General features: G+C 38.8%; 1 protein-coding gene across 1 annotated transcript; it reads left to right on the top strand.

Annotated features, from left to right (window-relative positions):
* Positions 2,449 to 3,750, top strand: LOC109327737. The gene is made up of 2 exons (XM_019560894.1): positions 2,449 to 2,773; positions 2,828 to 3,750. Exons 1-2 carry the CDS (start codon positions 2,449 to 2,451, stop codon positions 3,748 to 3,750), a joined length of 1,248 nt encoding a protein of 415 aa, XP_019416439.1.

Here is a 14,692-nt window from a genome sequence, read left to right as displayed (position 1 = left end):
GTCCCACATTGCCTAGAATTAGAATAGAGTAGAATATCAATGATATATATTGGACTCAAGTCCCTTGTTATAATGTGCACCAGATATAAACACCTAATAGAAACACCCCATGGGAAGGTGGGCCCATGGGTGTGTTAGGGTTTGTAATCCTAATTCTCTAATAATATCTTGGTAGTCGTTCAGCGCTCCCGGGGACGTAGGCACAATTGGCCAAACCCCATATTGGACTCAAGTCCCTTGTTATAATGTGCACTAGATATAAGCACCTAATAGAAACACCCACATGGGCAGGTGGACCCATGGGTGTGCTAGGGATTGTAATCCTAATTCTCTAATAATATCTTGGTAGCCGCTCAACGCTCCCGGGGACGTCTTTCGCTGCACCAACATTGTCATAGATGTATTTCTATTTTTTTAAATAGGGTTGTACATGGGAAAATTTGAGATATGGGTATCAAGAGCAATCAAGGTCCTACCAACCATTGATGCGCACACAACTCACTAAGCCAATACCCTTGGCCCTTTCTCCCAATGACTTCTCTTTCCTTCATCTTCATTTTCATCAACATCCCTTCACTGTCTTTACTGCTAATATAGAAGACAAATAGATAGCTCAACAACTAATACTGCAGACCATCAGGATGGAAGAGAAGTGCAGATCAGTACCAACATCAACATGGACATCCATAACCCCTACTATATGCACTCTGGAGAACATCCAAGCACAACCTGGCAATGTATGTGTTGATCCAGAACTCCATAAGTTCATGTATTGGGTTAGGATCAAGGTGGAGATAGAGACATAGGTGTTGAGTTAGATGCTGGCAATATCTTTTTAGATGTTAAGAGAATATCGTAATGGCGTGTGTGAGACGTCATAGTGAAAGATATTAATTGTTAGCAGATCCACAAAAGCACAAGGGCGTTGGCTGACTTTGATGTAGGGTGTGACATGGCATTGGCTTTGATGCAAGTTGTAACACGAGCATTGGTAGAGATGTCTATTTGTTAAATTATGTAATATTTTATACTTTATTTTATTTCTTGTTATTATAGTCATTTTTTTTATTTATCAATTCTCTTATTAATTAATTAATTAGAGCAAAAGCTGTAAAAACAATCATTACTATTATCTTGATTTTTTTAAAGAGACAAATAAATAGATGAGAAAAATATGTATGTATTGAACAGTTTTTTTGTACGGTCGCTCATTATCCATCATTCATATTTAATAATCATTCCAAAATAAAAGTATGCACTAAATAAATATGAAAAAATTAGTTTCCTAAAAAATAGTTATTTAGAAAGAGAAAAAAAGAACAGTTGACTTACTCCAAGAATAAATAAATTACTCTACATATTAACTAAAATATAAAATTTTACTAGAATTGATGACTACAAAATGAGCTACGATAATTTCACTAGTCAATAGGTGGTTGTTGCTCATAAATAACCAAACTAGGTGACTACAAACAAACAGCTCAACCCCTTGCTAGTTGTTACTGAGTGTCTATACACTGGTTCAGCTCATTGAAAGATATGAACAATCTTCACTCCTTTTAACAATTCTCCACTACCCTACGAATTCTACCTCATTAACCTTCAAAACTTCTGACCATAGAACCAGAAACGTTATTTACCACACCTGCTTCAATCTGAATTTCCATCATGCAAAATTCCATCCCCAAGCCATAATTTAAACCAATTTTCACATACTATTTAAGTAACATGCAGATATGTTCACTTCTCGATCATTAAGAGCGTCATTATCGAATTGAATTACTGTCCATGTATGATGCAACTTGCAACATGCTCAAGAACAGGCACCAGATATGATGCAACTGGAACCATGTATGATGCAGACAAGCTTGGCGTGCATGGAACCAAGCTGGGCGCAACACTCGTGCAATGTGACTGATGCACACTAACTGTCTCGATCAGAATCAACTTGGTTGGCTCGTGCAATCTGACTAATGCACACTAACTGTCTCGGTCAGAAGTGTGTTCTGTTTTTAACCACTTTGAGTGGACAATCCTAGAAATAATTAGTGAAGATAAATTAGTTAAAGGTTGTTAGGTTTTAAGAGATTCTTGTTATTTTTTGGGAACTCTTGCATTGATAGCTTTGATAGCTTGCGATGCAAGTTTTTTGTATATAATGCCAAAGGGCATTAGTTTGAAAGTATGAAATGAAGTATTTTCTTTTTCAATATTTGCAATATGGTATCAAGAGCAATCAAGGTCCTACCAACCATTGATGCGCACACAACTCACTAAGCCAATACCCTTGGCCCTTTCTCCCAATGACTTCTCTTTCCTTCATCTTCATTTTCATCAACATCCCTTCACTGTCTTTACTGCTAATATAGAAGACAAATAGATAGCTCAACAACTAATACTGCAGACCATCAGGATGGAAGAGAAGTGCAGATCAGTACCAACATCAACATGGACATCCATAACCCCTACTATATGCACTCTGGAGAACATCCAAGCACAACCTTGGTGACACAACAATTGGATGGCACCAACTATAACTCATGGAGCAGAGCCATGAGGAGAGCCCTTTGTTCCAAAAACAAATACAAGTTCATTGATGGCTCTATCACAACACCAGAACAAGATGATCCAAGTTTTGACATGTGGGATCGCTGTAACACCATGATCATTTCTTGGATTATAAGGTGCTTGTCCCCCACAACCACTCAAAGCATTGTCTACATAGAAAATGCCCAAGAACTATGGCATGACTTAAGAGAGAGGTTCTCAAAAGGTGATTACTTTAGAATGTCAGACCTACTCTAAAATCTTCATTCCCTCAAACAAGGTGACAGAGACATATCTAACTACTTCACTGACTTAAAGACTCAATGGGAGGAGCTAAAATCTCTTAGGCCAATGCCATCATGCACCTGCAGCATCAAGTGTAAGTGTGGTCAAGTCAACATCTTCAGGGCATATAGGGAGAATGAATATGTTTTGTGTTTCCTAAAGGGATTGAATGAAGAATTCAATACAACAAGAACACAAATTCGCTTAATGGAGCCACTTCCAACAATAAACAAAGCTTTCTCTTTAATCATTCAATATGAAAGACAGATAGAAGGTACCAACCAGACAAACCCAAAAGTTCTTTTCAATTCTGCAACAAGAAAAACAAATCTTGATGAACAAGGACAAGTATGGAGATCAATAAATAACCCAGGAAGGGGTGGCATGACTCAAGGCAGAGGAAGGTATATCAACAAAAGCTACAAAACTAACAATGGGGTGAAATTCTACGCATACTGTGGAAAAGATAGGCATACAATTGAGACATGTTTATTTAAACATGGTTTCCTACTTAACTCACAACAAGAAAGGCAGAGGCAATCTACAATAACCATTAATAATGCAACGAGCCCACACAAGGACATGTCCAAGGATCCAAATAATGACCAAGTCAAGGATACAAAAGGCTACACCTTGGGACCAGAACAGTATGCTCAATTGACATCATTACTGAAAAGCCTCAGCACTAGTAATCCCGAGGACAACATAAGTCAACTAAGCATCACATATGGCATTGAGAATCAGAATGAGGATGATCAAGAAGATCCAGGAATTTCAGGTAACAGTTCATATTGGGTTCTAGACAGTGGTGCCACAGACCATGTCTGTCCCAATCTGAGTTTATTTGATGCTTTTAAAATCATTAAGCCAATCTCTATTAGCTTTCCAAACGACTCAACTACACTAGCAAGAATATAAGGGACTGTGATCATTTCCAGTTCCCTAGTTTTGCATCATGTGCTTCATATTCCTGACTTTAAATTTAACCTGATATATGTTCATAAGCTAACCAAATCCATGTAGTGCCAACTAGTTTTTAATGATTCAAAATGGTCCATTCAGGATATGATTACCTCGAAGACGATTGGACATGCTAAAGTAAGGAATAACTTGTACATCCGTAAGAGGAAACCCAGGCTAAATTCTAGGACTAGACATAATGTGAATGGCATACATGTTGAGCCTCATTTCCACTTATGCCACTTTAGGCTAGGACATCCTTCTTTTGACATTTTGAAATCTATTTGTAAAAGGCACCATTATGTTGATGATTCTTCAAAAATAGTTTGTGATCATTGTCATTTAGGCAAGCAATCTAGACTTTCTTGTACATATGAATATATGGGGCCCAATAAGCAACACCTCTATGCATGGACATAAGTACTTCTTGATTGTGATTGATAATCATTCAAGACATACTTGGATCTTCCTTATAAATTCCAAGGCCGAAGCCAGAAACTTAATGAAAGACTTTGTCAAGATGACTATAACTCAGTTTGACAAAGCTGTCAAGGGTATTAGGAGTGATAATGACATAGAATTCAATGATCTATCCTTCTTTAGAGAGAATGACACGATACACCAGACCTCATGTGTTGAAACCCCTCAACAAAACTCTATTGTTGAGAGAAAACATAGACACCTACTCAATGTAACTAGAACCATCATGTTTTATTCCAACCTACCCAAGATATTTTGGTCATATGATGTCCGCCACATACTTAATAAATAGACTACCTAGTCCAAACTTAGACTATTGTTCCCCTTTGAACTCCTCTTTGGCACTATGCCAAACCTACTTGAGACAAAGGTCTTTGGCTGCTAATGCTATGCCTCAACCTTAACCAACCAAAGAACCAATCTAGATCCAAGAGCTAGAAAATGTGTTTTTCTTGGGTATAAAGCATGCACAAAGGGATACATAGTCCTAAACTTAAGAAATAGGGAAATATTCCTATATATGAATGCCATCTTTTATGAGGACCTATTCCCTTATAGGGGTGAAGAACCTAGATACAAAAATGAAGGGCGTGATCTATCACCAAACATCCTTCTAGATGACTCCTATAACATGGAGACATCTATGAACAATAGCAATGACACTTTGGAAGATGACCCTATTAATACTAACCAAGATCATGATTTAGAGGCCACTTACTTTGCTATAAACCACACTCAACAAAGAGAGGAAGAACATGATATGAATCTTAGGAGATCCAATCGCCTCAAACAACCTCATAGTTACTTAAGGGACTTTCACTACAATCTGTCCATATCTCATGAAGAGCAGATACCAAAAGGCATCTGTCATCCTCTATCCTGTGTTCTTTCCTACAAATCCATCTCACCTGGCCAATTATAACATGCCATCAGCATAATAACCCATAGTGAGCCAAAGACCTATAATCAGACCATTACTTCTGAACATTAGATAAGGGCTATGCAAGAAGAATTAAATGCCCTTGAACTAAACAAAACATGGACTAGGGTTGATCTACCTTAAGACAAGAAACCCATTGGATATAAATGGATTTATAAGGTTAAATACAAGTCAGGTGGTTCTATTGAGAGATACAAGGCTAGATTAGTGGCAAAGGGTTATAACTAGGTTGAAGGAATATATATTTTTGATATTTTTGCCCCTGTTGTGAAATTAACAACAATGAGCCTTTTGATAGCCATTGCAGTATGTCAAAACTGGATTGTGCACCAATTAGATGTGAACAATGCCTTTCTACATGGAGAATTAAATGAGGATGTCTACATGATAATACCTTAAGGAGTCACTTGCCAAGAACTAGGTAGAGTTTGTAAACTGCAAAAGTCCCTATATGGACTTAAGCAGACTGGGAGACAGTGGTACCACAAGCTTTCTGAGTCTCTCAAAGCCTTGGGATATGTGCAATCCCACCATGACCACTCTCTCTTCACAAAGCATAGAGATAATTACTTCACTGTTTTACTAATTTATGTAGATGACTTGGTTTTGGCAGGTAACACCAAGAGAGAAATCAATATTATATTGTTAAACACCATCTACACATCCAATTTAAGATAAAAGATCTTGGTACTCTGAAATATTTTCTTGGCATGGAAATTGCCAGAGCCAAGGAAGGAATTACACTTTGCCAAAGAAAATATGCTTTGGATATTTTGCCTGATACATGTTTCTTGGGTTCCAAGCCTGCTGCAACACCAATTGTGAGGACAACAAAGCTACACAAAGATGACTCAGCCCCATATCAAGACCCTGTGCAGTATAGAAGGCTTGTGGGGATATTACTCTATCTAACCAACACCAGACAAGATATCAATTTTGTTGTGCAACAACTAAGCCAATTTATGGCCCAACCAACTACAAATCATTATAAAGCCTTGTGTAGAGACCTTAAGTATATCAAAAGCAATCCTGACCAAGGATTGTTCTACTCAGGCTCATCTTCTATGCACTTAAAGGCTTTTAGTGATTCACATTGGGCCTCTTACATTGATTCACTTGTATCTTGGAGATCAAAGAAGCAAGGCAAGTAGCAAGATCCTCCTCAGAAGCATAGTATCGTGCACTAGCTTCCATTGCTTGTGAGATCCAATGGCTCACATACTTGATAAATAACTTCCAAATATCCTTTATTACACCTGCTTTTTTGTATTGTGATAATAATTCAGCTAGATATATAGCAACTAATCAAGTTTTCCATGAAAGAACAAAACACATTGACATTGATTGTCATGTGGTTAGAGAAAGACTTCAATCAAAGTTCTTTCATCTTTTGCCTATTTCCACTATAGAACAGGTTGCAGATTTTTTGACAAAGACTTTGGATCCATCTCCTTTCACTTACCTTCTATCTAAGCTGGGAGTAATTAATATATACTTTCCTTTCATTTCATACTTTCAAACTAATGCCCTTTGGCATTATATACAAAAAACTTGCATCGCAAGCTATCAAAGCTATCAATGCAAGAGTTCCCAAAAAATAACAAGAATCTCTTAAAACCTAACAACCTTTAACTAATTTATCTTCACTAATTATTTCTAGGATTGTCCACTCAAAGTGGTTAAAAACAGAACACACTTCTGACCGAGACAGTTAGTGTGCATTAGTCAGATTGCACGAGCCAACCAAGTTGATTCTGATCGAGACAGTTAGTGTGCATCAGTCACATTGCACGAGTGTTGCGCCCAGCTTGGTTCCATGCACGCCAAGCTTGTCTGCATCATACATGGTTCCAGTTGCATCATATCTGGTGCCTGTTCTTGAGCATGTTGCAAGTTGCATCATACATGGACAGTAATTCAATTCGATAATGACGCTCTTAATGATCGAGAAGTGAACATATCTGCATGTTACTTAAATAGTATGTGAAAATTGGTTTAAATTATGGCTTGGGGATGGAATTTTGCATGATGGAAATTCAGATTGAAGCAGGTGTGGTAAATAACGTTTCTGGTTCTATGGTCAGAAGTTTTGAAGGTTAATGAGGTAGAATTCGTAGGGTAGTGGAGAATTGTTAAAAGGAGTGAAGATTGTTCATATCTTTCAATGAGCTGAACCAGTGTATAGACACTCAGTAACAACTAGCAAGGGGTTGAGCTGTTTGTTTGTAGTCACCTAGTTTGGTTATTTATGAGCAACAACCACCTATTGACTAGTGAAATTATCGTAGCTCATTTTGTAGTCATCAATTCTAGTAAAATTTTATATTTTAGTTAATATGTAGAGTAATTTATTTATTCTTGGAGTAAGTCAACTGTTCTTTTTTTCTCTTTCTAAATAACTATTTTTTAGGAAACTAATTTTTTCATATTTATTTAGTGCATACTTTTATTTTGGAATGATTATTAAATATGAATGATGGATAATGAGCGACCGTACAAAAAAACTGTTCAATACATACATATTTTTCTCATCTATTTATTTGTCTCTTTAAAAAAATCAAGATAATAGTAATGATTGTTTTTACAGCTTTTGCTCTAATTAATTAATTAATAAGAGAATTGATAAATAAAAAAAATGACTATAATAACAAGAAATAAAATAAAGTATAAAATATTACATAATTTAACAAATAGAAATACTAATTATCAATAAGATATTGGTTTAATAGTTTAAGGCTCTACTAAATCTCTAGGATGACCACAAAGTCAAGGTTCGATTCTTGGAAGTGTCACTTATTGTAAGAGATAATCACACATCTCGAAAGAAATTAATTCCTTAGCAAAAAGAGTAAATAGATATCATTGATAGTACAAAAAAATAAACATACTAACTACATTTTTTTTTTGTATTTGTATGTTATAATCTTAAAAAACAGTTATATCATAATTTATTTTATATCTCATATTTATATATTTTTGCGCCACTGAATATTTAGAGACGACACGTTACAACATCAACACTTTGTCTCTTTGTAAAAGAAATTGTAAAATAACTCGTTTTAAATTTGTCACAAAATCTTTATCTCCTTCTTGATCATCCACATTGATGAAAGATATAACATTTACCTTAGGTTTATCAAGTTAGCAATTTAAAAATCAGTCGACCTAAACTCATATTATATTATATTTCACATTTTGGTTTCATCTTTATCCAAACTTTTCATTGGCACATAAAGCATTAAAAAATTGAGACATATGCATTTAACAAATTTTGAGTGACACATTTAAATGTGTTTAAGTCATTATTTTAAGTAGACAAATTAAAGTGATATAATTCAAGTAAGGTATATGACTAGACATAATTGTCATGAAAATTATTGTATATATAGCAAAAGTATTATTTATATTTAATGATGAGCAAAATTGGAATAAGAGAATGAAGTAACTATTAAAGTCACCAACAAGTGCACCTGACCAAAATAGAGCTCCTATGCAACTTGGTCAAGCCAAAGTCACAATTGATCGAGCCAAACTCAAAATTCACCGACCAATAGCACCACAGGACCGAGGGAAAATCAATATTGACCGAGGAATTATGACTTGTGACCGAAGAAATAAGGAATCTATGCACCACAGTGCATCGCCATCAGCGCACCACCCTGAGGCTCACACTCTGACCGTAACGCACAGGCCTTGGCGCATGCATTATGACCGAGGCGCCAAGGGCCTGGCGCATCAAAACCTGACCGAGTCTGCTGATCTGGGCGCATCCTGACCGAGGATGCTCAGGCGCAGTGCATCCTGGGCGCACCAGTTTTGATCAGCCATGGCGTATCAAACCTGACCGAGCCATGGTGCACCTTTTTCTTTTGGGCTGAGCAATTTTCATTTTTAGAATTTTCTCATAGGCTTTTTTCTTTTATTTGGCTTCTAGATGCTTCTTAGAAGAAATTTGCTATAGGTTGTTATGAGTTATTTTGGCTCCTAAAGTGATTAGAGGTTAGTTGCTTGCTCCTGAAGTAACAAGCCACTACTCTCCTTCTCTTGTATAAATAGAAGTGCTTGATCACTTCCTAATCAATGAAAAAGATAATCATGAGGTCATTCATTCAGAAAAGCAATATGGTATCAGAGCCTTCAGTTTGAAGATTCTGATCACCACTTTCGCTGCATCATAAAGCCAAGATTCTGGCTAAACAAAATCACGACCTACACAACCTTCTCTCTTTTCTACCAATCAAGTAACATGGCAGATTCACCCATTGACGAGTCAGAGAGGGAGTCTCAACCAGTTTACAATAGCAATGACCTGAAGAATCCGTTCTATCTTCACCCCGAAGACAACCCAGGCGCCATGCTAGTAACAACACCATTAGATGGCTCTAACTACCAATCATGGAGTAGAGCCATAAGGAGGGTCCTACTCTCCAAGAACAAGTACAAGTTTGTAGATGGCACAATACTTGCACCTAGAAAATCTGACCCAGAGTATGACACATGGGAACGTTGCAATACCACGGTCATATCATGGATCACAAGGTGCCTCACACTAGAAATATCAGAGAGCATTATCTAATTGAGAATGCTCAAGACCTATGGCAAGACCTGAAAGAAAGATTCTCGAAAGGAGACTACTTTCGAATGTCTGACCTCCTTCAAGATTTGCATTCCATCAAGCAGGGTGACAGAACTATCTCTAAATACTTCACTGATTTGGAGACACAATGGGAAGAGCTTGAAGCCTTGAGACCTCTGCCATACTGCGTATGTGAATCCATGTGCAAGTATTGGGTCCTTGACAAAATGAAGTCATATCGAGATAATGAGTACGTGATATGCTTCTTAAAGGGGCTTAATGAAGAGCTCAGCACAACAAGATCACAAATCTTCTTGATGGAACCCCTGCCTGGCATCAACAAGGTGTTCTCCCTAGTCATACAGCAAGAAAGGCAGCAAGACCCATGTACAATCAATTCCAAGACCCTGTTCAACAATTCAAACATAAGGAATCAAGGCACCATCAGGGATAATGCACAATCTTGGAAATCAAGAAACTCAACACCCAGGGGAGTCATCACTCAAGGTAGAGGCAGAGGGCAAGGAAGGTTCACAAAACCAAGTAATGTCAAGGTATGCACTCATTGCGGGAAGGAAAGGCACACAGTGGAGACATGTTACTTCAAGCATGGATTTCCACCAAATTGGCAACAAGACTCCTCAAGACATCCAAGTAATGTGGTAAACAATGCTGTTAGTGAAGACTTGGCACAACAAAGCACAAATACCCAAAGCCTTGACTCACAAGTTAAGGGAACCAAGAATTACAAGTTTGGAGCAAAACAGTATGCACAATTGGCCTTTCTACTAAGGGATTGCATTGAGATGAATGAAGAAAGCAACCACAATGTCAACCAATTGAGCATCGTGCCAACACACCTTGACAGTGAGCCACAAGATGATCAAGAAGTATCAGGTAATATATCTCCTTGGGTCTTGGACACTGGTGCTACAGACCAGGTGTGTCCAAATTTGAGTGAGTTCACCTCTTACCACTCAATTAGACCCATCATCATTGGCCTTCCAAATGGGTCAACTACCTTGGCAAAGGTTGCAGGAACTATTATAATCTCTACCTCAATAATGTTGCATGATGTCTTACATGTGCCAAATTTCAAATATAACCTTATTTCTGTTCACAAATTAACCAAATCTATGAATTACAAACTAATTTTTGATGCCTTGAAATGTTGTATCCAGGATATGACTACCTTGAGGACGATTGGACTTGCTGAAATGAAGAACAACTTATACGTGATCAAGGGGAACACATGGGCAAGGAATAAAGGCTGTGTTAATATAGCACACATTGACCCCTGTTTTGACTTGTGGCACTTTAGACTAGGGCATCCTCCTACATAAAGCATGATCCTGCTATTGTTTGTGAACACTGTCATTTTGGTAAACATAGTAGGCTCCCCTTCCCTAGTAACAACAATAGGTCTAGTCAAATATTTGACCTTGTCCACATGGACATATGGGGGCCCATTGGGGACACATCCCTGCATGGCCACAAATACTTCTTAACTGTTATAGATGATCACTTTAGGCACACTTGGATCTTCCTCATGAAAACCAAAGGAGAAGCCAGAGGCCTTATGCAGGATTTTGTTAAGCTAGTGAATACCCAATATGAGAGGAAAATCAAAGCCATAAGGAGTGACAATGGAGTAGAGTTCCAAGTCCCTGCCTTTTTCAAAGAGCATGGAATAATGCACCAAACCTCTTGTGTGGAGACCCCTCAACAAAACTCAGTTGTTGAGAGAAAGCATAGGCACCTTCTCAATATCACTAGAACTATCCTATTTCACTCTGGTTTACCTAAGATGTTTTGGTGCTATGCTGTCCAACAAGCCACTTACCTCATAAACAGAATGCCCAGTCCATCCCTCCAACACAAAACACCCTATGAAATCCTACATGACAAACCACCAAACCTCCTAGAAACAAGAGTCTTTGGTGTTTATGTTTTGCCTCTACTCTTACTCAGCAAAGGACCAAACTTGATCCTCAGGCCAGAAGGAGTTTCTTTCTTGGCCATAGACCTGGAACAAAAGGATTTATGTTATATGACCTGAAAAACAGAGAAATATTTCTCTCCAGGAATGTTATATTCCATGAACACCTCTTCCCCTACAAAAGGCAAGATCATAAGGATTACCCTAATGACCAAACCAGTAGCAATCACCATGATAAGGATGACCTTGATCTCACCTTCTTGGACACTGCCTACCAAAACCAGGAGGAAGAGGACAACCAAGTAAGTGAAACAGAGTTACAACACCCTGACATTGATCCCAATCCTCAAGAGACAAGAAGGTCCACTAGAAGCAGATTCCCACCTTCCTACTTGAGAGATTACCACTGCAACCTCTTTAGCCAACACAAATATGAGCTTGAAAAGAATATCTGCCATACTTTATCATCTGTCCTATCCTACAGCTCCATATCATCTACACAACTTGACCATACCTTAGCTATCTCCACCAATATAGAGCCTAAAACCTACAACCAAGCAATAAAGTCTGATGATTGGATTAAGGCTATACAAGATGAACTCTCTGCCCTCGAGGTAAATGGAACCTGGAGCATTGTGGACCTCCCTGTAGGTAAGTCCCCTATTGGGTGTAAGTGGGTCTACAAAATCAAATACAACTCCAATGGCACTATTGAGAGATACAAGGCTAGGTTGGTTGTTAAGGGCTTTAATCAAACCGAGGGGGTTGACTTCTTTGAGACTTTTTCCCCTGTTGTTAAATTAACAACTGTTAGACTCCTACTTGCCATTGCCTCCTGCAAGAACTGGATTGTTCAGCAACTCGATATAAACAATGATTTCCTACATGGTGAGTTAAGTGAAGAGGTCTACATGACCATACCTCAGGGGGTAGTTGTGCATGACACAAATAAGGTCTGTAAGCTACAAAAATCCATATATGACTTGAAACAAGCAGGGAGACAATGGTACCAAAAATTATCCGAGTCCCTTCAAAACATAGGATACACTCAATCCCAACATGAGCACTCCTTGTTCACCAAAACCAAAGGACCAGAATTCACTGCCTTGTTAGTGTATGTGGATGACCTTATTCTAGCTGGAAACAATGAGGCTGAGATTAACCATGTAAGGAGTCACTTGCACAAGCAGTTTAGAATCAAGGACCTCAGAGTCTTAAAATACTTCCTTGGCCTTGAAATTGCGAGATCAAAGAATGGCATCACCATCTGCCAAAGAAAATATGCCTTTGACATACTTGCTAACACAGGCTTCATTAACTGTAAACCTGTGCCCACCCCTATTGTCAAAACAACCAAGTTGCACCAAAATGATTCCTCTGCCTATAACGACCCTATCCTTTATAGAAGACTAGTAGGGAGGCTCCTCTACTTAACCAACACCAGACCTGACATTAGCTTTGTTGTTCAGCAGCTAAGCCAATGTATGGCTTCTCCCACTGATATGCACCACAAAGCTCTGTGCAAAGTGCTAAGATACATCAAGGGTAACCCTGGTCAAGGCCTTGTCTACCCTACTACATCACCTATCCAGTTCAAAGTCTTTAGTGACTCTGACTGGGCAGCATGTGTTGATTCTAGGAAGTCCATCAGTGGGTGTTGTGCTTTCTTAGGTGATTCCCTTGTTTCTTGGAAATCAAAGAAACAAAATATTATGGCAAGGTCATCCTCAGAGACTGAATATCGAGCATTAGCCTCTGCTGCTTGTGAAATTCAATGGTTGACATATCTAATTGATGTTTTTCATATCAACTGTGTTAAACATGCTTTGCTATATTGTGATAACGATTCTTCCAGATATATAGCTACTAACTCTGTTTTTCATGAGAGAACTAAGCATGTTGACATTGATTGTCATGTGGTTAGGGAAAGACTTCAATCAAAGCTTTTTCATCTACTACCCATATCTACTTTGGAATAGGTTGCAGACATATTGACAAAGGCCCTGGATCCTACACCTTTCTACTACCTACTCTCCAAGCTTGGGGTACTTAACATGTACTCTCCAGCTTGCGAGGGGGGGTGAAGTAACTATTAAAGTCACCAACAAGTGCACCTGACCAAAATAGAGCTCCTATGCAACTTGGTCAAGCCAAAGTCACAATTGATCGAGCCAAACTCAAAATTCACCGACCAATAGCACCACAGGACCGAGGGAAAATCAATATTGACCGAGGAATTATGACTTGTGACCGAAGAAATAAGGAATCTATGCACCACAGTGCATCGCCATCAGCGCACCACCCTGAGGCTCACACTCTGACCGTAACGCACAGGCCTTGGCGCATGCATTATGACCGAGGCGCCAAGGGCCTGGCGCATCAAAACCTGACCGAGTCTGCTGATCTGGGCGCATCCTGACCGAGGATGCTCAGGCGCAGTGCATCCTCGGCGCACCAGTTTTGATCAGCCATGGCGTATCAAACCTGACCGAGCCATGGTGCACCTTTTTCTTTTGGGCTGAGCAATTTTCATTTTTAGGATATTCTCATGGGCTTTTTTCTTTTATTTGGCTTCTAGATGCTTCTTAGAAGAAATTTGCTATAGGTTGTTATGAGTTATTTTGGCTCCTAAAGTTGTTAGAGNTTGATCGAGCCAAACTCAAAATTCACCGACCAATAACACCACATGACCGAGGGAAAATCAATATTAACCGAGGAATTATGACTCGTGACCGAAGAAATAAGGAATCCATGCACCACAGTGCATCGCCATCAGCGCACCAGCCCGAGGCTCACACTCTGACCGTAACGCACAGGCCTTGGCGCATGCATTTTGACCGAGGCGCCAAGGGCCTGGCGCATCAAAACCTGACCGAGTTTGCTGATCTGGGCGCATCCTGACCGAGGATGCTCGGGCACAGTGCATCCTCGGCGCACCAGTTTTGATCAGCCATGGCGTATCAAA

This window comes from Lupinus angustifolius, chromosome LG15 (assembly GCF_001865875.1).
Source record: "Lupinus angustifolius cultivar Tanjil chromosome LG15, LupAngTanjil_v1.0, whole genome shotgun sequence".
NCBI lineage: Eukaryota > Viridiplantae > Streptophyta > Magnoliopsida > Fabales > Fabaceae > Lupinus > Lupinus angustifolius.
The sequence above is the reverse complement of the archived record's forward strand: the minus strand, read 5'-3'. Positions and strand labels throughout refer to the sequence as shown.